This window comes from Bactrocera tryoni, chromosome 2 (genome assembly GCF_016617805.1).
Source record: "Bactrocera tryoni isolate S06 chromosome 2, CSIRO_BtryS06_freeze2, whole genome shotgun sequence".
Taxonomy (NCBI): domain Eukaryota; kingdom Metazoa; phylum Arthropoda; class Insecta; order Diptera; family Tephritidae; genus Bactrocera; species Bactrocera tryoni.
The window spans coordinates 18,693,581-18,721,021 of record NC_052500.1 but is presented as its reverse complement, the minus strand read 5'-3'; the positions used below and the strand labels follow the sequence as shown (position 1 = coordinate 18,721,021).

Here is a 27,441-nt window from a genome sequence, read left to right as displayed (position 1 = left end):
TTATTGTAGACGCTCTGATTGGACAATGTCTTGTCTAGGTACACGTGTGGTTCCACTAAATATTTTGTCAGACGCTCTATGCCTAAGCTGTATGGGGGAAGCCTAATCGGAATCATCTTGTTACTTTCCCCTCTATTGACTGGCTTTTGTCAGACTGAGATTGAAATATTTCGTGAGACACACCTTGGAAGAACCTACCGAAGTGGCTTGCAATGATATTAACCAATATAATAAATTTGTGGTAAGCTCAAAACGTTTCGTGGATGTATGAGGTGATCTACTAGGAATTTTTGGGTAACACAAAGGACAAATATCTGCTCAAGTGAAACTCAACGATTTTGGATCAACCCTATGGACTAACCTAACTGATTACTTATGAACACATGAAGGTAAAACAGATATTTATCGATCTTTAGATTTTCGAAAATAGCTTATTGTTTCAAAGTGTTTCCTCCCTCATTTATATTTTTTTGTTATAGCATTTGAAATGTATATTATACATATGCACAGAGTTGCCACCATTCACGCCCGCATTGATACTATTTATGAAAATTTGGTCGTTTGTGTTTTTTGGTATTTATTGTGTCGCATTTTTGTTGCGGCCATAAAAACTAACACGATTAGCTTTTGTGTCGCGCGTATTTCATTAACAATTTGTGTGCAAATTTTGTAGAAAAAAAATCAAAATGGTGAATTAATAAGTAGCTGTTTGTTAATTTTATTTTGTTGTTTTAATTTTACTATTTCGCAGATTTTTTGTTAAAATTTGCGTGAATTTTTGCTCCAACGACCTTAGCACGCGTTTTATCAGCAGATATTATGTATATGTATGTGTAATTGACTGCCTTTTGTTTTATAGCTCATGTTTTGCATGACAATGCATAATTAATGAATAATTAAAATTTAAATTATGACGTAGTTTATTCGATATTGACGAACGGTTGGCTTGCTCTAATAAACGTCAAGAAGCTGGAGGTTTTAGTATGGACAACTTTTTTTCTAAACGCTTTTCTAACAGTTGTTGATCTTTTTCCAAAATTTTCGATTTTTCCAAGGTTGAAGCAGTACAGCTTTTATTTTATAGTTACGTAAGTAGGATTACACCATGAGCTTCAGATTAATCCTGAGAGCCTTTACCATACCAAATCAATTTCTCATATCGTTACGTCTAAATTTAGACTTCAGACAGGGATTGCGCCGCCTCTTTATTTCTATCGTTTCCCTGGGTTTTCCTAACAGACCAATTTAACAAATTTTTGTTATTTTCACGTCCATGTGGGGCTTTAGGGTTGGGTTACGCACCGAGTTTTTAACTTTCTTCGAATCTGTACGAATTCATAACCAAGGTATTGCCGAAAAGACTTCACGTTTTCAACTACTTTACAAGTAAAGAAGAAAATTATCAATCGAAACTTCTGTTTGGTGTATAAAGTTTATTGAAATTGTTAGAAAGACTAATTGATCTGTATTTAGGTGGTAAATTCCAAGGAATAGATATGGCAGGTCAGAAGCAAAGGCAGTGTCCGTTGTTACTTGGCGATAAAGGCTGTAAGTAATTTACATTGGAAATCTTTCTCGACATCGGAAGCCAAATGATATGTACTTTGGCCTCTTCATTAATCCTAACAAATTTAAACTGATTTTATTCACTTGGAAGAAACAAATCACGGAGACACCAATACCATCTATGGGAGGACAGAGTTAAATACCAAGAACATATTCTAGACAGTTCGATCTCGTGGAAACCCAATTTAAAGGAAAGAGCAAAGTTATTGCTTTTTAAGTGTCAGAATGTTCGTGCTATCGGTGCAAAAATGAGCTTCGAACAAAGAGCCAACACTTAATTTTGTTTTAAAATTGGTAAAATTTTTACCGAAATGTTTCAATTGATAAAACAAGTTTATTTCAATGATTGCCTATCCCGTAGCAGAGTGCACGAGTGGTTTCAACGTTTTCCAAGTGGTCGTGAGGACATAAATGACGATCAACATGTGGGCCAATCAAAATCCGTGATAACCGGAAATTCCATCGAAGCTGAGCGTGAATTCATCAAAAATCAGCCGAAATCATCATAGAAATTCATGGAAATGGAATTGAACATCTCCAAAACATCGATTTATCGCATTTTTACCGAACATTTGGGCTTACGAAAGGTGTGTGCAGGGTTTGTTCCGCACAAATTAACTCACGACCAAAAATTGTTCAGAATCCAACATTCGAAGGACGCTTGTGACCGATTATTTGACCAAAAATCACATTTTAACCATTAGCCATTCTCCGTATTCACCTGATAGGGCACCGTGTGAAAGCCTTATGTAGACATAGACGCCATTCAAAAGGCTTGCACCGGCATACTGGCGGCCATACCGGCCCAAGAGCTAAAACACTCGTTCGACATGCTTTTGGACCATGCAAAAAGCTGTATTGAAGCAGAAGGAGACTATGTATTTTGAATAAAATAAATTGATTTTGCCGAAAAAACCATTTGTTCTGTTTTTTTTAAGTCCTGTTTACTTTGGAACGCACATTGTAGAAGTTCTAACTAGACACTGTCCGATCGTGGTTCATCGGTAAGATAAAATATTTTAGCGGATGCCAGTTGCATAAGCTGCTTGGAAAAAGATGAGATAGAATTCTCTCAACGCTTCCTTCTCGAGTTTCCCCGACTTCTCCAGATCAAAGCAAAAACACTTCAAATTTCGTACTTTTAGGTACCCAGATAGAAATAAAGCTCTTAATCAGATTTATGATAGGTTGAAGACACTGTATAGCTGTTATTCAACTATAGAAGTTTTTAGCTGACTTCACAAAAGTCTTTACATAACAGCCTAACCTAGCTAATATAGAAAATCCGATCACCGACCGACGAGCATCAACTACTTAACACGAAAAACATTGTTGTAATTATGTAGATTGGGATCCAGGCCAAGAGGTCAGAGTAGACGATATCACTAAGACAACCTCAAGCCAATGCAGTACTGGCAACCAACAATATAATCAAGCAATAAAATCGCTCCAAAAAGATTTTTTCAAGTCGAAACTACTGCGAGCACACAATACTCCGCGCTCCATTTGTGAGTCAGTAGATGTGCTTAAAAAGCTGTTAGTCTGTTTAGCAGTTGATTAAATATATTATTTAAATTTTCAAACAATATCTTAATTATCGCTTTTATTTTAATAAAAAAAAAGTTGCTGATTGTTTACCAGTTTTCTCTAGCTTTGTATCGAAGTTTTTTGCGTTTTATAATATTTTCTTGACGTCTTTTGTGTGGCGTGGGTTTAACCAGCTACCGTTGATACTAACTACTGTGCAGCTTGACTGGCTTACCGCTTGCCTGACTGCCTGCCTGCCGCTTTGTTATCAGCTCTAGCCACAACAACAACTGGTACTCATATATTATTATTATTATTTTTTAGTTAATAACATATCGCTTCTGTGCGCTTATTGACTGGCTAGCTGGCGGAGCGATTGAGTAGCTGGGCATGTCTGTCTGTCTGGCCGTTCAATGATGTCGGCTTTCTAACATTCAGTTAATTATAGGTTGCACCATTTTTATAGTCGCTACTGTGTGCTGGTAAGTGCTCAACGTCAATACGGCGTCTGCGCCGCTCAGCCATTTAACGTTTTAAACGCGCTTGGAAGATCAGCTTTGTGGGCTTAGTGGCTTGTGTTGATCGCACGTTTAGCCAGTATTTGTCGCTTGTTGTTAAATCCGCCTCCAGGCAGTTGAACTGTCATTTATTTGTGGAAACCCCATATCAACCGTTAATTTCTCATAATTTTTTTTTTTTCAGATGTGTTTAATAGGAGGGTGTTGACCAAGTTATTAACTAACTTTCGCTTCCACTAGTAGATAAGTGTGTAGCGCAAAAGCTTTAGGAATTCATGAATAATTTGAATTTTGTGTCGGCATAACAACAATGATAATATATTCTTCATTTAAAAGTGCTATTCTATTGAATTCTATAATTGTTTAAACGAAACAGAAGATAATACTTCAACTCGAATCTTGTCAGTTTACCTGTTATACAACGTTTGATAGTTTAAAAGGTGGGTCAATTATGAGACGGACGAGAAGCAATGTACGAATTATTCCTCAGAATGTGGTTAGTGGAAACTACATATCTCGGCTATTGTCTCAGTCGATTTTCACAGTTTAATTCGCCATAGACTGAAACAGGTTCGGACTACCATATAAGGTGAATGCATAAGAACCTTATAACCAATCTCTCAGAACTACTGACGATGGTATCATTGGCATCAACATACGTGCGGTTAGATCTGGATAAGGAAACGAAGCAAATGGGTCTGGTAGTGAGCAAGACGAAATATCTTCTGTCATAAAACAAATAGTCGTCGCACTCGCGACTTGGCTCCCACGTCACTGTTGACAGTCATAACTTCGAAGTCGTAGATATTTTTGTCTATCTTGGAACCAGTATTAACATCAACAGCAATGTTAGCCTCGAAATCCAACGCAGAATAACTCTTGCCAAAAGCTGCTACTTCGGACTGAGAAGGCAATTGAGAAGTAAAGTCCTCTCTCGACGAACAAAGACCAAACTTTATAAGTCACTCATTATTCCCATCCTGCTATATGGTGCAGAGGCTTGGACGATGAGTCGGCGTTACGAGTTTTTGAGAGATATAGTACAGTGAATTAAGACACAGCGGTTACGCTGGTTAGGTCATGTCATCCGTTTAGATGGAAACACCTCAGCTCTAAAAGTATTTGTTGCATTGCCCGCCGGGGGTAGCAAAGGAAGAGGAAGACCGACATTCCTTTGGAGAGATCAGGTGGAGAAGGACCTGGCTGCACTTGGTATCTCGAATTGGCGAAAAATTGCTAATACAAGAGAATATTGGCGCGCTGTTATTAACTTAGCTATAATCACGTAAGCGGTATCTCCGCCATTAAAGAAGAAGAATAACAAGAAAGTTATATTCGCTTCTGGGCGGTCTAATTGTTGACAGTACACGTCCTGGTCAGCGGTTGCCCCAGCTCATTGCGATTTGACCACGACCAGTTTCGCTTGACGCTGCCCACTTCTCATTACCAGTAAACATCCGCTTCAAAACCAGATCGATGTTGTTACGGCTTAGCACGAATTCGAAGATGAGCATTCCTAAGTATATGAGGTATTTGTGAGTTAACTCGTGTGATACCTATAGTCTTATTTCCTACGGTTCCAAACCGACTTTATGGAATGTTGAGCTCTAGATGATGTTAGCTTATACTCTCTTCGTACACCTATAATTCGTCAGTGAACTTCATAAGCTTATCATAGCCTTTTCTTATACTAGGTTTCTACCCAAAATCTTTCAAGTCAGACTTGAAACTTCTAAAGAGCAGGAGAGGAAAAGCTTATAGTTATTCGACCTTCCCACACCTACCACATCGGTCATGAGGTTTAGAGATCGAAAAGACTGCAGGAAATGTCTAGAGCACGGTACCATGGAAACAATGGTTCATCTCTTGTGCACTTATCCTGCATTGGCAAGACTACGCTGTAAGCATCTGGGATCCCAACGGTATGATACACGGGATGACTATTCCTCATTGACTCTGAACTACATACGGTATCGCAAAAGACCAAAACAGGTCTATGCGTAGCTTATTGGCTTACCAGATTAACCTAACCTAACCTACCACATAGGTCTAAAATACATCTAAATTTATCGTCAAACTTCTTAACGGAAATTTTACATAATATATACCATCACTGAATCTTTACAGGCCAATTATTGTTATTTATGTGACACAGAGTTATGCGAGATTATACATTATTTGGGTTACAATGCTCCTAGACACATGGAAATGTCTTTGAAGAGGGCGGATGGAATTTCCCTATAACTCTTGTGATATTCTATTGAACAATAGACGGCAATACCTTTCTGAATAGGAGAGAAATTTGTGTATTCTGATATATAAATCTCTTACTCTCTCTCTTCAATAATCCATGCTCCTGATGGCCCACAGACAAAGACCAGCCATTTGAAAATTAAGAAAGTTTGTGAGACGTACTCCTAACATATTAACAAGTCATATGTGATTTCCCCGCTTTTCGAGACCAAGTTCGTAGCGCCTTAGCTCTCACACCTTAGCCATCGGGAAGAATTATTTGATATTCCGTTCCCACGTCGGTTCTACATAACCGGAACGGACCCGGATTTTTTCATGCGGCCAAGGACTGTAGACTCGGTAAAATTCTGCTCCAACAACAACAACAATATCTGATATTGAAATTGGTCGCCTTAAAAGATTTGGACAAACTTTGAGCATACCTTTGAAACAAAGGCTTCTGTCGTGAAACTGTTTAAACTAACCTTAGTAAGCTCTAATGAGCCACGCCACATTTTTAAGTCCAGCATTCGTCAATTGATTTCATGGTAATGTTCAAATTTTGTACCACAGAAGATTTAATGACGTCAAAAAAAGTTGAAGCGAAGTAAAATCGTATTTTATGACTTGTAGAGAAAGCGTGTATAATTAACGCATTGGATTCTTCTGCCATAAAGAAGTTTAAAAGGAGTAAATATATAAATCATGAAGGGTTTTTTGTTTTCTTTCGACACTTTTTCGACAAAATGCTAATTACCGTACAGTTGGTGCTAAATGTTTGAAGACCACGAAAAACACAAAACTTCGTGAAGAGCTAAAACAAAAACAAACAGCGAAGCAAAACTAATTTAGAGGTGATAACTTCAAAAACAAAGCCTGTCAGAAATTAATAATAAATGTTAGTAAAACAAAGCAAAGGAAAAATCGTAAGAAATGAAGGAACACATGTGGAAAAAAATTAGTGTTTAAACATTTTTCAAAGGGTGTTAATTAATAGCCTTCACCTTAACTGCACACAAAGCGCGCACAACAAATGAGCGCGCTGCCCCGCTGCCACAGCACCAACCACAACTGTAGTCAACGCAAGTGCGACTGCGCCAAAGCTGCGAAACGAACGCGCGGCCACGCATTACAGCGCGCCGTCATTTGCGTGGCTGCAAGGCGTGATGATTTATATGCACTCGCGTATGTGTGCTGAGCGCAACGAATGCCCCGTCGGTGGGGCATGCGGCCGGTTGAACGCGCTGAATGCCGCAGCGGGCCAGAAATTCGCCCGTTGACCCGCGTGATCACGATCGTTCTTGCGATCACTGAATGGCTGACGCAGCGCTAACTCACCTCAACACTGCCGAGTGCGTATATGTGTGTGTTGGTCAGGAGAATGCATTCAATACAGTTATTTATCTCTTTTGTTCACACCTCGGCACAAAAGGTGAAAATACGTGCATAATTGCATTTCACATTTGGAAGTCGCGGCAACGATTACCCATCACGTGCAACGCATGACCCCCCCGACGAAACGCAGTGTCTGTGTTTAGACTCAGCAGCTGGTCGGTGGTATGAAAGATGCGCGCTCAGCGGTTGAACTCGATTATCTCAGGTTCATTTTTTCCGTTGTTTACTTTCTTCTTTTGTCGAACATATTATCAGACTAAGTGTGAGCTTTACACAATTTTTTTGTAGGAACAGGTAAGATTGAGGTGGAAAGTTACGAAATGTTAAAAGGAGCCGTTATTTGTGTTTAATTATGACAATACATCTCAATTGACAACAATAGCAAATAGTTGTATAAGATATTATGACGAAAGCGGTAAACAAAGGGTTATGATCTTGGAAAAAGGATTCAAAAATATATGGCACTTTGCGATATTTCAGGAATAACTGGTGAAAACGTTAACCGCGGAAAGTAAAGCAAATCTCTTATCAAACACCCTTTAAATCTTGTAAAACCATTCTTTCTCTTGTTGAAGCGGCAAGCCGGCTAGGTCAGGTTGTCCGAATGGATGAAAACACACCAGCTCTGAGAGCATTCAACGCAGTACCCGGCGGGTGAAACAATGGAATGGATTTCCACTCCGTTGGAAAGAACCTGGAAACACTTGAAATCTGCTATTATCCTGTTTAGGAAAGATGGATCCAAGAGCCCTAATCCTGCGTCTCTAGACTGTCGCGGGTAGAACGCGACAAGTAGCTGGAACTTATATCTTGGGAGATTGATTAAACTTGCTGAGCTTGGTAACACTCATTAGCAACTTGGCCTGGCGGCCGATTTATGCTTGAAAACCGTCGAAAATTGGGTTCAGCGTCTGGACTTCTACAAGCGTGCCCGTGGTGGCCTTGCAAAAGAAATCAAGTTCCATACATAATGGCATCGAATGTACTTTCACAGGAATAAAGAATTTCATTGATATCCCACACCGTTTTTGTTTTATTTAAAAGCTTTTGTAGCTCTCTTATTGAAAAACCCCTTAATAAAGAAAAAATCAAGTAACAGATATAGAGAATAATAATAACAATAATAATAAAAAATAACAACAAAAGCTATTTATAATCAGGTTGCGAGAAAGGTCTTATGGATCCTCGAAACAATTGAGAAAATATATGTACGCAAATCTTAAAATATATAAATCCCACCGCCTGATTTGAACAATTTTGAATGACAACAACAAGTTGGGTATCACTATGACATCTTTAATTTCTTTGTAACCCTTTTTGTTCATCTCTCAAAGTTTGACATATAATTCTAAACATTTTTTTTGGTTCATACGTATAGCTTTAGTGTTCTTAATTCTTTTCATTTCTCTTCTACTGTCTGCCATGACATTGATTTAAATGCAACAACACTTCAGATGACATTTTTCGGTGTTTATGCGATGCTCACATGCTCTTCGGATTTTCTTTATGCGGTCCAACTTCATTTTAGCTAACAACTTCTACTTGTTGTTGTTGCCGTCTTTTTATTTCGACCAAATCATTTCATTTAATTCGGTGGACACAAAAATATTGGTTTGTCATTGTCAATTATATGCATATGTATGTGTGCATGTACCGTATGTATGCAGGGATGAATAAATTGTGTCTGAGTCCGCATGCTTTGTATTTTCTTTGATTCCGTACATACTATACATGCATGTCGGCGGATCTTATACTCCTATGTATAGATTTCTTATGCTTTATAAAATTTTATTTCTTCAGCTATTGCACCACACAACTGTTTTTATGCTGTTGACCCTTTTTATCGGCCTTTTGTTCTATTGACTTTGTGTTGGTGCACCCAAAATCGCTCGCCTGCGTTGCTTAAAAACACAGCGTTGCATTGCGGCTCGCATAAAATGACCTGTCACTGCATTGTTGGTTGTCACTTGTAGTGTCCGAGCGTTTGTGATTTGTGTTTCTTTGTAGAAAATTCTCTTAGCCACTTCTCGGAATACACACCAAATCAAATGCTTGAGGAATGACACTACAATACCACTAATTCTCTATAGACATTAAGAAAATTATATGCATACATACATACATTTGCTGTATAAAATTGATTTTTTTCGTGTTTTGTTTATTTTTTTTATAGGTTTTCGTCCTTTTTTTGACTTTGAAATACATATATACATATGTATGTATTTACTTTTTTTTGCTTTATTATGGCATTCTACAATTCTTATTTGCTCCTCGATTCATTGTAGCCTGTGTTGCTTATGGATTTTTGTATCTCAGCTGTAATTTTGGCTTAGTTTCCTCAAGACTTGAGCTGCGTCTTCACAAGCTGTTGTGTCTGTTATGCTGGTATGTAGTTGTTGTATGCTCTATGTGTTACAAATCTATTGTAATTATGTCTAATGAGAACTGCCAGAATGTCTGGCGTGTCTGTTTGACTTGGCGGGATACCCTTTGAAAGCAAACAAAACTACTCACATGCACACATGGATAGAAATATGTACTATATGTGTGTCTCATGCACTTCACAATATTCTTTTCTTCGTAGAATTACTAAAGTCACATTTCATTAAATTCTAAATGCCTGGAACCTTGAATGCAAGTATTTACAATTGAAATATATACATACATACATAGATTTATATACATATATATATACTATATATAGTATATCTAAGTCCACATGTGTATAAACAATTTCACGCTCTGTTGCGCTGCGAGACGTGGGTGTGTGGCATTTACAGTTACATTTCATACAAATAGAGAAATAAATAACAAATCACACAAAGAAAAATCTAATTTAAATGACTCTGAAGGAAACTCCTTCTCTACATGGTAGCAAAAATAGCCACTCCTTTCACAAACTGCGAAAAAGTGTCGCATGTGCGAAAATGTTCTGTTATTCTAGAGTCTATCAAAATGTATTGTTCAGAAAAAAAAAGAAATTCTGCTTAAAGCGTTCAATTGCTCTACAACTGGTCGTCAGTTGCAGCCTGATTCCAAATATAGTTCAAAGAAAGAGTTCTCTTAAGGAAAAGTATAGATCCTAAAGTAAACATAAGTAAAGTTTTGTATTACCATCTGGCGTCGAATCTTGAAATTATTATTAGTCCTCCACCTCAGAGTATAGTATTACCTTATCGTTTAAAAGTATACAATTTCATTTTTTTTCGGTACTCATCACCACTATTAAAATATAGACCCTTCCTGAAAGAAGTATATCCACAATTTTCATCTACTTCACAACATCCTGTATATTATGAACAAAATAACCAACAGTTGCTCGCAACGAGCCAATCACAATCGCGTCTACGTTACCAAAACGGACCTCGAGTCCCAGGACTGCTACCTATGCAATGTATTCGAAAACTAATTACCAAATGTTTTATACTTCTAAAACAATCCGAACAAACTAAGAATGAATTAATACCATTACAATTACATCGGTCATCTAGTCGTATCGAATAGTGATGGATGACTCATGAGTTTCGTCCTTTCCTCGACTAAATAATGCAAATTTCGACACTCTGAAAAATTCTTTGACCCACATGGGAGTAAGTTACTTTTGTGTCTCTTGTTCTCAAACTTTCAGTATTATTTTGTTACTCACAAAATTTGTTTGATAGCCTCAAAGATTATAAGTACATTGTGACAAAAAATACACCCGGAAATTGTAATTAATTGGATAAAAATATGAACAAAGAATTTGTCTCAAATTTTTTATTTCTAATCAATTTTATGCGCGCAATCCTTGCGTATGTTGGAAAAGGCTTACGGTGATTCAAAAACACCAGCCTACGAGTGGTACAAAGCCTTCAAAAGCGGTCGAGAGATCGTTGAAGACATGCCTCGTTCTGGACGCCCTTCGATCTCTTCAACTGATGAAAATATTAAAAAGTGAAGGATATGGTGCTTGAAAATCATCAGGCAAATGTTAGAAAGATGGCCAGAGAGCTCGAAATCGCTGGCGAGTCCATTCGAATGATTTTGGTTGATAATTTGGGTATGAAACGCGTTCATGATCGACTTGTCAAGATAAAGCTCAATTTTTCTACCATAAATAGGTCGCTTTGGAAATGCTTTTTCGTGCGAATTCCGATCTTATATTCATGGAGAGCATTATAACTGACGATGAGACATGGGTTTAAAAGTTTGACATACAAACAAATCTACAATCATCGGCATTGAGGGGGAAAATGCGAGCCGAAACCAAAAAAAGCACGCCAAAGCCCCTCAAAAATCAAGGTGATGCTCACTTTTTCGATATTAGTAGTTTGGTGAATGATGAATTTGTTCCGGAGGAACAGGCGGTCAATAAGAAGTTCTATTTGGGGACGTTTTCGTGAGAACTTCCATCGTTGCACCATCGCATCGAGCCACGATTGTGACCGAACTTAAAGCCAAAAACGCAATGAATACCATCGATCAACCACCGTATTCACCAGATTTGGCACCGTGTGATTTTTTCTTTTTCCCCAAACTGAAATTGTCGCTCCGTGGAACCCGTTTTCAGTAGATCGAAGAGATAAAAACTCGCTGAAGGAGCTGAAGGTTGAAAACGCCGTTGGCATAAATGTATTACATTCGGTGGGGGGCTAAGAAATAAATTTTGATGTATACTCGTAATGAAATATTTTTCGTTTTATTTACAATTTCAGGAAACTTTTTTTCACAATGTAAGTAGGCACTATCATTCACGGGTCCAAAGTTCAATCTTTATTTCGATCAACATAAAAAAGTCGAACGCCACTCAGCAGGCAATGGTAAGCGTACCGACTTAAAAAAATCCAACTTGTCACGAAAAGGGGATACGTGCATAATTTCAAAAACGGTGTGCAACTTTTATCAAAATCACGTCATTATTGCTGACTCAGGAAATCATTTAATAAATAGTCAATATGTGTTATATACAATGTTTAGAAAATCAAAAAATGAAGACTAACGAATGTTCTAACTGAATATGTGATAAATGGACTGATTCATTGATCTCAGACCTAAGCTTTGCATTCCATTCTTAGCCCTTAAGTCTGGCGAATTTTGATAAATGAAGACTTTACTACGCAGTTTTTGGAGGTTCTCAAATACTTTTCAACTAAAAATAAATAAGTAATACCAAATATCTAAATTTAACGTTGAGAAATGTAATCGATCCTAATCATGTCATATAAGCCCAACCGGAGCACTATTAGATAAAAAATGATGTCATGTCAGTGTGGAGACAACGTCGCTTTGATTGCTAAGAACTTTAAAACGAGATATTAACCTCCATATACCGATAAAAGAACGACTGATAAAAAAATACGTGCTAGTGGATATTTTCAGCAGTGATTTTTCACATTAAAAATGTAGAAAAAATATGATGACATAGGTCTAAAGGGATTTTGTAGAGGTAAAGCATATCAAGTGAGCTATCTATGGTAAGTGTGAAAAATATCACAGTCTATTTTTATATTGTGGTGAGCCAATAATATTTCGTATTGATAATAAGTACCCACAACAAAAAATGATTTCATTTGTAAAAATGTTTATTTTTTATACTTCGACACAAATATATAAGAAAATATGTGAAAAAACAAAGTTGAGGTTCTGCAATAGTAGATTTATGTTTATACAAATATGGGAGCAAGAATAGTTAGTCGAAAAACACTCCATCTTATGTTATTTTATATCTGAACTAATGATGAATCTTATGTTCATTTTCTCATGTCTGGTTGGCAGACATCTGTCAGTTAAGTTCTGGTTAAAAAAATGGTTTTTCACCGAGAGAAGTTAAGTTAACCAGAATGTAACTGACAGATGACTACTAACCAGACAACGATAAAACGGCACTTAATGAGCTAAAGACGATTGATAAAAACTAATAAATAATCGGAATTATGTGAGTGACGAATATACTGCTCTGATAGATAAGGAGATTATGTAACAATGGCTAAAAATCTAAACAAAATTTGTTTGCCATGACTGCCTAACTTCGTTAGTTAGTTCGTTTGTCGTTTTTTAGAAAGTTTGTTCAGATAAATGAACACATTTGTGACTTCAACCATCATTTTTCGCTGATTCGATCATTTTGCACTCAAAATTATGATGCCGATATTATTTATCTTAAAAGGCGCACTTTAAAAGCTAATAAAATTGAAAATTGCCACACTTACCATTAATTGCCTTTTCCTCAACTTTCGAAACATCACCTGTCATCTCAGCGGCCATTACTCGTTTACCTGCAAAGAGAAACAAGATTAAAGTACCTTTGGCAAAATACGAGTATAATAGCAAATAAAACGGCGCAAATAGCTGTATGAAAACAATGTAAAAAGTAGGAAGCGATACTTCAATAAGCGGATTAAAGAGGTAATCAAAAACAACTTAAAAACGATATGTTCATAAATAAATATTTAGACTGGCGCCAGACCAATATTACTTAGAGGCAGATATATACATAGATTTGTATATACATATATATGTATTTATAAGATATAGACATTAAAATAAACTATTAACATTTTTAACACAATAATGGAATCATACCAGTGGAGCTTAAAGCTTCGTCAGCAAGTCTACTTGGAGCGAAGACAATGATAAATGTGAACTAGTATGTAATTATGTTTAAAATAAAATATAACAACCAAATTAAGTATAATAAAGGGTGATCCATTTTGAGGTTCCCTACTTCTTTTGAAGAAACAAGTAAGGAAGGGCTAAGTTCGGATGTCACCGAACATTTTATACTCTCGCATGATAAAGTGATAATCGAGATTTCATTATCAGTCATTTACATATTTTTCAAATACCATATTTGTGTAAAGTTTTATTCCGCTATCATCATTGGTTCCTAATGTATATATTATACAGAGAAGGCATCAGATGGAATTCAAAATAGCGTTATATTGGAAGAAGGCGTGGTTGTGAACCGAGATCACTCATGTTTCGCACATGTCATCAGGGTGTTAAAAAAATATTATATACCGAATTTCATTGAAATCGGTAGAGTAGTTCCCGAGATATGAGTTTTTGGTCCATAAGTGGGCGACGCCACGCCCGTTTTCAATTTTTAGAAAAAGCCTGGGTGCAGCTTCTTTCTGCCTTTTCTGCCATTTCTTCCGTGAAATTTAGTGTTTCTGACGTTTTTTGTTAGTCGGTTAACGCACTTTTAGTGATTTTCAACATAACCTTTATATGGGAGGTGGTCGTGGTTATTATCCGATTTCTTCCATTTTTCAACTGTATATGGAAATGCCTGAAGAAACCGACTCTATAGAGTTTGGTTGACATAGCTATACTAGTTTCCGAGATATGTACAAAAAACTTAGTAGGGGGCTGGGCCACGCCCACTTTTCCAAAAACATTACTTCCAAATATGCCCCTCCCTAATGCGATCCTTTGTGTCAAATTTCACTTTAATATCTTTATTTATGGCTTAGTTATGACACTTTATAGGTTTTCGGTTTCCGCCATTTTGTGGGCGTGGCAGTAGGCCGATTTTGCCTATCTTCAAACTTAACAGTATTTTGTACACTGCAGGACGACGTCTATACGGTCGAATATTATCCAATAATGAATGCTGGATCTCTTACTTCCTCCTACTTTCTGCATGCATTGTCTTTACTTATGTATGTTTGTTCATACGGCTTGCACGTTATGTCAGTAGGTTGTGACCTGTCATTAGGCTAACAACCATCCTGCAGTCCGTTCGAGAACATACATATGTATGAGTAAAAAGCATACACGCTTTTCTTGAAGACTTGTGCAAATGGTCTGGCGATCCTGCATGTCCTTAAAGCATTCCATCGGATTAGGGTGACCGTCTGTCAGTCCTTTCAAAAATTTCGTTGTATATTGTTTTCAGTGAATTCCGCATTTCCTGTACTAGTTCGTAAACTAGACAGATGACACTTTTGGCAATCTCATCAGCAATTTCGTTTCCAGAAATCCCTTTGTGGCCTGGAATTAAGGTAGTTTCATAATACTATTCCCATAGAAACACTCGTCCCTATCTCTTAAGAAGAATTTTTCACCAGCAAAAATCATTCGCCATAGACAAGAGCAGATAGTAATCACTTGGTCTCTCGTCCGGGCTTTAAGGTGGATGCATAACAATCTAATCCAATTCAACTAAGTTCTCGCCGCTTCTAGCGAGTCACTATCGATGCATGTTGCCTGGCGTTGCAGAATGTTGGAACAAACTTCCTCTGACATTGGTCAAAGATAGTCGTTTCTTGACGGTTACTTTTCTTTAGACGGTACAATCGTTGATAATACAGGCCCCACTTAAAGGTTTGGCAGTAGATTTTGGCAGCTCATGGTTGATGATTTCATATCTATATCACCAACCCCATAGTAAAACCTTTCTAACCGTCAATCCCGCTTTCGCCGGCTCATCGCGATTCAATCAAGAATGTCTTTTATTCTCGTTGTCGTGGTAATCCACTTTTCAGCACCAGTAATTATCCGACTCAGAAATGGGTCGATTCAGCTGCGACTCGCAGTTGGACATTCGGTACATATGGTTTTTGCTGTAACTCGCGTGGCACCCATACACCGAGCTTTCTTTGTTGTCGAACATTATTTAAACAGTTCTTGGGCAATCGGACATTCGCTCTAATATCCGAAACGATATCGACGAAATAAACACCATTCACATTTTCAGCCTCCTGATTTGCGTTTTTGCCTTTATCGAAGACAAACTGTAAAATATGGTGTATTTTTTCTTTGCTGGTACCCATTTTTGTCAGCACGCTTTCATGTTAAGAATGCAAGCTGAGTGACTACGAGAAGGTAAATCCACCCTGTGCATTTTAATTTAGTTTTATGGTTATGTTACAGTTATTAACTTCCAAGTACCCTACTATTATAAAATTAATTGAACTGGACACACTGTCAGCATGCCATGTACCAATATACAAGACCACTCATAATAATGTCGTAATCAATTACCGCTACATATATTTTATATTGTTCAATGAAGTAAAAAATCTATTAATAATCAAAATGAATATGCTTGTAAGTGAATAAATTGAAAGGTCACCATAAATACCTATGAATTGCAAATGCCTTAGAATGAATTGCTTGTTATTTGATATGAAATACAACCCTATTGGGAAGGCAACAGATTGCACTCTTGGACGTTCGCATATAAGTAAGTAAGTAAACAAACTTGTCGGGAATGCGGACTCATAAGAATGAAATGCAATTGGCGATATCAAGACGAAACAAGTCTTTTAGAACTTGGATTAATAAGCCGGAAAATAGAAGGGATAATTTCTTCTTTATTAGTGGAGATACCGCTTACGTGGCTATAGCCGAGTTTGCAACAGCGCACCAGTCATTCTTCCCTTACCGTGTTAGCCACCAATTGGAGATTCCAAGTGTAGCCTTCTCCATCTGGTCTTTCCTACAGAGTGGTGGTCGTCCTCTGCTTCCCTCAGCGAGTACTGCGTCAAATACTTTTAGAGTCCGAGCGTTTTCATCCTTTCGCACGACATGACCTAGCCAGTCGCTGTATCACAATTCGCCGCTAAATATACGCAGTTAGAGAGACGCATATTCACACCGAAAGCAGATGGACAATATTGCCTTTGCATCTGACTAGCGCAGCTGTGAGGTCCTTCTGAGCAGAGTGGAAAGTTTTATCAGGTGCATCCCCTTTTGATTGTCCTACAGCGCGCTGTTGCATTCAGGTTAAGAAGAGGCTTGAGTGTGACATTGTGGATTTGCGAAGATGATGTGGAGAGGGAAGGATATCTAAGGAACACGAGGCTTCTAGATAATAGGGATAGATGTATGTGGCAAGACCGTTGGAACAATTGTCCGAACGGTCGAGTGACTTATGAGTACATCCGGTACGTCAGAATCTGTCTGAGTCTGTGTTTTCCTCTTACGGGACATGGGCCTCCGAGTGCATTTCTGCATCAGAGGAACCCAAAGGACAGGTCGGAGTGTTTTAGTGGCACTTGGTGCATGTAATTGCAGAGTGCCCGATGTACTCGCACATCAGAGAACCGGGTAGTATGGTAATAAGCTGGTATGATGGACGTTTAGATGTTAGAGGTGTGATCTCCACTAGTCGGAATGCCGAACAATTCTCGTTTGCGCGTGAATTTTCAAGGCGGCGAAGGCATTTAACTGAGAATCAGGGTTAGCTTCTTATGTGAATAGTGTGTGCATGTAATGTGGGGTCACCATCCAAACTCAACTGGTGGTAGTTTTGGCTACGAAATCTGACCGGAAACTTAATTCTGGTATCACGGGGAGCAGGAGTCCTTGGAGTTCGCTCCAACCTGGCTTTCGGGGAATATCATGGTGGTTGCGGTCAAAACCCGAATGCAAGAAAAAAATTACACTTTATCAATTGAATGTGGAGTTGCAACTGGGTGTCGGACCCAAAGTACGGCAGACGTTTTAGATGAGCCTCGAACCCAGGTGAGCGTTTGGGAATAAAGTTCACAGCTGCCCAAGTGGGATCTAGCGTTACCTTTGGTGCGACTTTATCTAACCTAAAGATATTAGACATCTAGCGTTGAGCGCCAGTACAAGTGATGCCGAACTCGGTCTATATTAGCAATAAGATCAATAACTGAAACTCCTATATACTATTCCATTCTCAGTATAGAACAATGTGATTTCTATATATGTAAGTAGGTGAAGAACCTTCTTAGCACAACCCTATAGAGAAAATATCGGACTCGATGACTACAATGTTGCCTTTCAGGCCGATATTGTGATAACAAAGAAGACACGAATGGGATTGGTAATCCATAAGGGTCTATTAGGTCAACACGAAGTCTCACTGCGTAATAATATAGGGTAGTCGAAAAAAAATTGTCTGTGAGAAATTTAATGGACCCAATTAACATCTGCGATTCTTTGCTGAAACGAAATGAAATCGAACCATTTCTGAAGCGACTGGTAACAGGAAACGAAAAGTGGATCAAATACGACAATAATGTGCGAAAAAATCAGGGTCCAAGCGTGGTGAAGCGCAACAAACGGTCGCAAAGCCAGAATTGAGGTCTCAAAAGGTTATGCTGAGTGTTTGGTGGGATTGGAAAGGAATCACCCACTATGAGCTGCTCCAGCCTGGGTGAGCGATTGATTCCACATTTTACTGTCAACAACTGATGAGATTGAAGCAAGCAACCGGCCAGAACTGAACAACAGAAAGGGCTTCGTCTTCCATCAGGACAACGCTAGACCACACACATCTTTGATGACTCGGCAAAAACTGAGAGAGCTTGGCTGGCAAGTTTTGATGCATCCACCATATAGCCCTGATCTTGCACCATCCGACTACCCTTTGTTTCGATCAATGCAGAACTCCCTTAATGAAGTAAAGTGGGCTTTATGAGAAGCCTGTCGCAGTTTTTCGCCGAGAAACGAGAAAAGTTTTGGACTGATGGAATAATATCTTTAGCGAAAAAATGACAAAAAGGGGTCGACCAAAATGGTACATATTTGGTTCATTAAAGTTCATTGGAAATATAAAAAATAAGTTGAAGTTTTATTAGAAATACGAAAAGACTTTTTCGACTATCCTATATACATATAAAGAGCCAATCAATGTACTGACCCTATAGTGTGCACTTCATTTAGGTTTTCGGTCTTCTAGATATAGACCGCTGATGGCGCGATCACTACAAAATACGCAAATAGAAAATAGAGCATTTTCTCTACAGGGAAATCACTTGTAAATTTGAAGCAATATCATCAACTGATCATTATTACAATATAAATTATCAACAAGGTCTTATGATATATATACATATGTATGTATGTATTTATGCATGAAAGTAATGGTAATAGTATTTGAAGTGCTGCTGCAAAATAATAAACAAGAAATCAAATTGTATCAAGTGCTTTCTCAACAAGCCAAACGACGCGACAAACACTTTAATAAAATTGTAAATAAAAAAGAGCAGAAGAAGAAGAATGATGTACGATCAACATAGGATCACTACGATGAGTGTTTTAGAATGGCAAAGCTTGTTTGGACTTACAAGTCAACTTACAAGCTTTATATATATATATTGAAATACATATAGTATATACATACATACTTATATACAAAAGTCTATGCAGCATTTTTAAAGGCTTCACTTTTTTCAACTATTTTTTAAGTGTTTTACTCGGCTTGTATGTGTGTTTGCATGTGATTTTGTATATATGTATGTGGCGCCTGGTTCTTAACTGTATGTAAAAGCACTTGGTGCTTGTTGGCTGGCGCCAATCTCATGTCAATTAATAATTAGTTCAGTAATTACGGTTCATTTAATTTACGACAAGACGCCAGGGGAAATTTGATATGCGAACATATCACTTTGCTGACATACGAAACATGCGCCCGATCGCTCGATATACAAAACACTTTGCAGACTAACACAACAGCAACAACACACGAACGTGTGAATATGCAGATCGCTTTGTGAGCGCACTGGCGGCGTTTATCGAAAATTTCAACTGACGAAAGATTGACAGTCATGAGGGACACTTAAAAACTTAAAAAGCTGAGCGAGCAAGTGAGTTGTCTTGTTGTAAATGATTTTTTTTTTGTTTTTGCAGGTCTTTATTTACTGTTGGTGCATATTTTTTTATATTTTTTCCGATAATCGATAATAAATTTCGGTATCAAAACTAAAGTGCAAAGACTTTTTATACTTGATAAGTAAATAGGCAATTCTATAGAACTATTAAATATTGATGGACGTGTTCTGCTTCTTTTTTGTTTATATTTTTGGAGTTGAAAGCTTTGGCATTGTTCACGAAATGCCTTGAGTACTTTGTCGCAGCGAAAATTAAGTGATTACTTAAGCTTTCAAACAGACTTGTACAATTCCTAGAAGCGATTTTGCAATAAATTACAATAATAATGTATTAGCACTGTTTTCGTAAGTTTATGGTATGGTTTGTAATATGTATAAAAACTGCCAGGCAAAATATTTTTTTCTTTTATTTTTTAAATTCACACATTCGCGCGATATTTTATTTTTACTGATCGTAGATATAAATATACAGACATTATCGGATCGATTTTTAGACTCCAGTATTATCGAAAAGCATATGTTTTTAAGCATATTTTATCGATTGGTGTACACGAAAATTCTGTAAAAATCGTTTATCGATAACTTTTAATGTTTCGTTTTATTTTAAGCGAAAACGTGGTTGATTTTTTAAGAGTTCGATATTTTTATCGATAAATATGCCTAAATTTCTGGAACAAACGTTTATGCCTAAATTTTTGTAAAAATCGTTTATCCATAACATTTCAGTTTAATTTTAAGCGAAAACATGGTTAAATTTTAAGAGTTCGATATTTTTCGATAAAAATATCTAAATTAAATTAATCTTGGATTTCGATAGTTTCAACTATCGATCAATGTTTCTGACTTGTGTAATGCGTTTGTGCTTTATTTTTTGGAACTCGCGTTTTATTTATACATTTTTGTTATTGAGTCTACTTATTTAACAGATTTGCTTAAGTCTTGGGTCCAATAATAATTACTTTTTTTTAAGAGTTCGATATTTTCGATATCTAAACTATACCCATTTCTTCTATACCTCACTCTTCGCGTTTTTTAACGTATTTCATTTTTCAACTCTCAAATTTTATCGATATATCTTTGTTATATCTTTGCCGATTTAATCGATTTGTAAATTTTTTTGAAAATCTCTGCTATCAATATTTTTCTATTTTATTTTAAGCGTATTTTTTGTCGTCGTTAATAGTAATTAATTTGTTAAGAGTTCGATATTTTTCCTATATAAAAATATTCTAACTAATTTAATTTTAGATTTCGATATTTTTAATTATCGATCGATGTTTGTGCAATTGTTTTGCATATATCTACTTTCCATGTTTAATAATGTATTATTTGTTCTTCATTTTATAGATTCGATTTTATCGATAAATTTTTACTACCTTTCATCGATTAATTTATATTTATCTTTTGTTAATCTGAAAATCTCTGTTATCGATGGTTGTAACGTATTTGCCGATAGACAGATATTTGTTATAAATCTGTCATAAGTCCAATAGTCATTAATTTTAGATTTCGATACTTTAAATTATCGATATTTTGCAAATCCCTGTTATCGATCATTTCAACGTATTTGCCGATATCTTTCATCGATAGATATTTGCTATAAATCTGTACTATAAGTCCAATAATAATTAATTTTACTTTTTCAATTATCGATTTATTATTATTATTATATTTCATTATTTGTATACTGACTTTGAATATACTTTACTTTTTTACAATGTATTTGTTCTTTGTGTCAATAGAATTTTTATCGAGAGATTTTTTATCGATTATTACATATTTATCTACTGTAATATCTCTGTTATCGATATCGTATTTTTATACGAATTTGTCGTTAAGGGTTATAAAAAATATATTTTTCTCCATTTTAATCGATTTTTGATCGATTATTACATAGTAGTTCGTAACAATCGGAAGGAAAAAGCAAAGGCTCTATATACCATACACATGTATATTCATAAATGATTAGCGGCACAAGCTGAGCATGTATATGTATACGCGAACTACTACCTCAGTTTATGAAATATCGAGCTGAATTTTTGCAAATGCCCCTTTTTCTCCATGAATCTGCCTATTTATCGGAAGCGTTGGTCAAATACCCACCACTATAGCATACGAAATGACTTATCAAAATCAAGTTCTTGTAAGACAGTATTAATTATTTGTGAAGGGTATATAGCTCGGAACAACCGAAGTAAAAGATTTTTTTTATCTGATTTAAACAACGTGGCGGTTCCCAAACCCTGCGCACAACCCTGCGGAGGGGGGCACGACTTGGCATTCACGTCACTGTTGACAGTCATAACTTTGAAGTTGTAGATGATTTCATCTATTTAGGAACCAATATTAACACCACCAACAATGTCAGCCTGGAAATCCAACGCAGGATTGCTCTTGCCAACAGGTGCTACTGCGGACTGAGTAGGCAATTGAAAAGTAAAGTCCTCTCTCGAAGAACAAAAGCCAAACTCTATAAGTCGCTCGTAATTCCCGTCCTGTTATATGGTGCAGAGGCTTGGAGGATGACAGCAACCGATGAGTCGACGTTATGAGTTTTCGAGAGAAAGGTTCTGCGAAAGAGTTATGGTCCTTTGTGCATTGGCCACGGCGAATATCGCATTCGATGGAACGATGAGCTGTACGAGATATACGACGACATTGACATAGTTCAGCGAATTAAAAGACAGCGGCTACGCTGGCTAGGTCATGTTGTCCGGATGGACGAAAAAACTCCAGCTCTGAAAGTATTCGATGGAAGAGGAAGACCTCCACTCCGTTGGAAGGACCAGGTGGAGAAGGACCTGGCTACGCTTGGAATATCCAATTGGCGCCTCGTAGCGAAAAGAAGAAACGACTGGCACGCTGTTGTTAACTCGGCTATAATCGCGTAAGCGGTGTCTACGCCAATTAAGAAAAAGAAGAAGCTTATTTTCATTCAACTAATTCACATCTTTCTAGAAGCGGCTTTAAGGTTATGATCTCATGATATTCCGTGACTAATCATATTTAAAATCATATTAACAATATAATATCACATTCAATATAATTATTTCCTTCTATTACTAAGTCATTGGCAAACTTCCGCTCCTAAATAAAAAGCACGAACGAAAATTGGAGTTTTCCATTCCCACAAACTTATCACAATAATAAATAACACCTTTATAAGAATAATGCTAAACATAGTACATATGAATGTGCATGTGTGTATGTGTATCTACATGTGTTTATAATCAAATTTGCATGCATCGATTATTAATCGCTTATTCCAGGTAGCCATAATTTAAGTTTCCTTCTACGCTCCAAACTCCTGCGGCTATACCCACACCACAGTGACCTCGCACGCCTCTTCGGCGCGCACGCTGTCGTGCCACTGGACGAGTGGCCGTTGCCTGCTACCAAGAATATGCATATGTAAGTGTGGTCGTACAATAAATTGTTGTAGTTTGTGGTTCTGCGGCCGAATTTATTTCTGTCTTCACTCCTCTCATTCCTTTTTGGGCAAAATTATTTTGGTTTTTTGCTTTATTTTGACCATTCGCCTTTTTGCGCAATTCTTTGACAGCAAAAATATTATTTGTGTCTCATAAATTTCCATTTCACACCTGAGTAGCATTTAATAATGATTCCTATTAATTTTGTTCACACAGATGCAAAATACAATAAAAAAAAAACCAATACAATAAAGCCAAATTGAGAAAAAACGAAAGGCAACAAGAGGCCTGACGTTGACAGCAGCGTATTTACGTGTAAGAAACGATTTACTGCCATTCCGCGGGCTTTATCATCATCACTGACCATCAGCGTTTGCGGTTGGATTTGTCGACAAAGGTGAGGAAGTGAGACTGAGTGTCGATTTTTCGGCACGAAGCATCATATACAAGACGGCGGAACGAGTTCTCCATGCGCTGCTGGTAGCCAGCGAAATCTCCTTTCTTGGAAATCATAAAATAGTGCCAGCTGCTTGGTAGCACTCGGCTTTACTAGCTGCCATGCGTAATTATGCTCATATTTCCTGTCTAATTGTACATTTATTAGTGTCGCCTTGATGGACATGAACTAAATTTCTTTATACAGAAAAAAAATCATTTCTCCCTAGGCACCCTTCATTTCTTTCATTATATTTTCAAAGTTCTGTAGAATTCACAAATTAGAGATCTGTGAACGTTTTCACTAGATGAGAAGTGTTGATGTTGACGAAAACTCCACAAGATGATATTTTTATCAAATTTAGACTAATGGACCGAAAAGTCCACCCAGACTTGCAGTAACTGTTGACAGATAGTTGACATTTATAATGGGATCAATATACAACCAAGCAGCAATGAAGAAGTAACAGCCAAAAGTGTTTGGTAAACAGTTCAGCATTGGAGTGTCGCTAGGAACAAACGGCTTAAGTTCTACTGGGTGCCAGGTCACAAAGCATCGAGGGTGCCAAGAATATAATGAGATAGTGGACAAGTTTGCCAAGAGTGGTGTACGCCTGTCATCCCGAACTAGACACGAGCATCACAAGCAAAGACAAAACTCGATGGAAGAATCTACCGTTGTGCAAAACTACTAAAGTCTTGTGAAAAGCGGTAGATCATAAATACACAAAGTTACTACTGGCGTTCAATAGAAGAGACTGTAGGAATTGGTTGGAGTGCTCACTGCTTATAGTCTGATAGCGGTGCACGCCTGCAGAATGAGACTGACAGTTCGAGTATCTTCTTCTTCTTCTTTACTGGCGTAGACAGCGCTTACGCGATTGTAGCCGAGTTAACAACAGCGCGCCAGTCGTTTCTACTTTTCGAAGGTGGCGCCAATTGGAGATTCCAACCGAAGCCAGCTCCTTCTCCACCTGGTCTTTCCAACGGAATGGAGATCTTCCTCTTTCTCTGCTTCCCCGCCGAGTATTACGTCAAATACTTTCAGAGCTGGAGTATTTTCGCCCATACGTACAACATGTCCTAGCCAGATCTTTCCTTCTTGCCAGGTCCTTCTCCATCTGGTCTTTCCAACGGAGTGATGGTGTTCCACTTCCTCAGCTTCTTCTGGCAGGTACTGCGTCCCATTCTTTCAAAGCTGGAGTGTTTTCGTCCATTCGAACGACATCAAGATTAAATACACACCACAAATATTTCTTGAGCACAAAACTTTGCCGCTTGAAAGTTTAGCTGAGTCAATTTGGTCGATGATCCGTAGGCGGCGTTACGCAGCGATTTTATTTGTAATTCGACAACAAATCAGCAGAGTCCTCTGACAGTTTTGTTCCTGTCTAGGAAATCGATATAGATCGTACCTTTTGAATCCCAGACAATCTTGAGGCCGATAGAACAATATTCGGCTTCCACAGGTTCCTTGGGTGTAGTCCAATGAATTGACTGTTCCTTAGTCTCTGGTGTACCAGTAAATTCACTTATTGTCAACGGTTACGAAACGTCAGAGAAAGTCTTTCGAAACTAAGAAGACCTTCTTATGTCCAATATTTCATGTATGAGTTGATGTACGCAGTCTTTTGAGTTACTTACTGCCTCAGCTACCTGACGCACTTTCAATCGCCAATATGAGATCGTCGATTTTTCTCAAGATGTCCGTGCCAAATGTTTTCGGGACACACGTGGTCAAAACCATGAGTCCGATTCAGGCTACGAAAATTTTAACAGTAGCCGCGTACCAGAATGTACCATCTTTTGCGATTGTGTTGTTATGGGTCGTCTTCGTTATTAACAAACGCGGATCTTCTTCTTTGTTGGCGTAGACACCGTTTACACGGCTATAGCCGACTCACCACCAGTAAATATTGCTTCTGTTCGGCGAGTATGGCCCAGCATCCGGTAGTTCATTATACGCTGACAATGTTGCGCAATTCTCGCACTTTATTAGTGGGTGGTCAGAAAGTGTGCATCCAAGCAACTGCTCTCCACCACAAAACCAGTCGTTGGCTGAAGTAATTTTCGTTTCAGGTTACAAAAGAAAACCACTGATTTGTATTTTTCCCCCACACACAAATTTAAATTACAACACCAAAGAGCAATAAAAAAGGAAGGCAACGGAGAACAAACACAAAATACCGTGTGTGGGTTTCTGCTTTGCGGTTTTAGCAGTGAAGTGACTTGATTTCCACATTTAATTAATATAAATTAAAAAATAAACCAAGCAGATTTCCCCCACACACATGCCTATAAAGATGAGTGTGTGTATGTGGGTCTTCGTAAGTGCGTTGATGAATGAAGTCGACATAACCGCAGGTAACGTAGAGAACGCAAGACGGCTACAAAGTTGTAATTGCCAACGAGCGTACCGAGGTACCAACGCGCCAACGCTCTTTTTGCAGCAATCTTCCGAACGGCGGCCGGATTACATAGTCACATTAGCGGCCGTAGCAGCAGTGCGCGTCTTTACAACCGTCTTCATTGTCGTCGGCGTCATTGTGTGTGCAAAAACCGCAAACGTGTGCCATAACTCAGCTAAAATGGGTATAATTTGTGCGTTGCCACAGCCAACTCCCAGCCCTCAGGTCTCAGCTGCCAGCTCCCAACTCCCAATGTGACCAACTAATGAAAGCGTTCGCTCGTTGCTGTTGGTTGAACTCTAAAGCGGCTAAAGTGACGCTACACCGGTAATTTGTAGAGACGCGGTCTTAGTCGTTCGTTGCTTCGCCGCTGGGCACGGATGTTCTTGTCATTTCTCTGACAGATGACTTTTAGACGCTTTGCAGCTAGCGCTTAGAAGCATGATTGTAGTTTGCGTCTGTAAATTAGTATTTGTCGCTCCGTTCATCATTTCCTATGTACTTTTGAATGCTGGCGCGAACCAAGTGCCGAGCGTGGTAAGCTATAAATCGCTTACACTAAGTTCCACGATGCTATTTGTTGTACTATGCAGTTAGTACATACGCTTATACTTATTTTCATATAACATCAATCAGTTGGCTAGCGCAACTCTCCACCAACTGTTACAGCAACACTTTGAGAAGCTGTCATTCAAAGCGTTGGCAATTCAACGCTTAAATTTTTTATTCACTAATCGCATTGCTTTTCCAATGCCACTGCAACGAGCCGACTACTTGGCCTTAACCAGTTCCGTGGACTCCTGCCACGTCTGCATGCTGCCACAGCTGTTCGCGGCATAGTGGCCGGCCTACGCGCTTCCTGCCACATCAGTGTCTGCTTCATCTGCAATTTTCGCCATCATCATGTGTTCGGCCTCTTCATCCATCTTCGCCGCCTCGGTTTCGTTCAAGCATTCGGTGTTTGTGTGAGCTCTTCTTGCTTGGTGCTACGTTCTATAATTAAATGTTGTGGTTATGTGACTTCGATACGATCAACCATTGCCTGTCCCAACTTAACTATAGCTGCATATGCACAATATATACCCATAAAGGGTGTTCAGTAGGGAGTCCCATCAAGACGATTTGTTTTGCAATATAGAAGCAGTCTAGAAATCCTACCATCATCACTATTAGGAAATTATTAGTAACTAACTCAGAGTGAAGAAGAAACTGGAAGAAAGGAGAGAACTGCAGAAAGGTAAATGGAAAGATGGATGTATTGAACTAATTGTAAAACTCGAGCTCTTTGACGTCTCTGGTGAATTGGAACATCATTAAACTGCGCACTCTGCGTTAGAGTTGGCTTTTGACCTCAACAGTA

At 38.0% G+C, this 27,441-nt stretch overlaps 1 protein-coding gene across 1 annotated transcript in view; it reads right to left on the bottom strand.

Moving 5' to 3' along the window:
• LOC120767228 (bone morphogenetic protein receptor type-1B) overlaps positions 1-27,441 on the bottom strand; it is a 239,536-nt gene that overhangs the window by 89,185 nt on the left and 122,910 nt on the right. Inside the window, exon 2 of the mRNA XM_040093053.1 lies at positions 13,427-13,492. Coding sequence (XP_039948987.1) covers positions 13,427-13,492 — 66 coding nt within the window. The remainder of the gene's footprint in view (positions 1-13,426; positions 13,493-27,441) is intronic.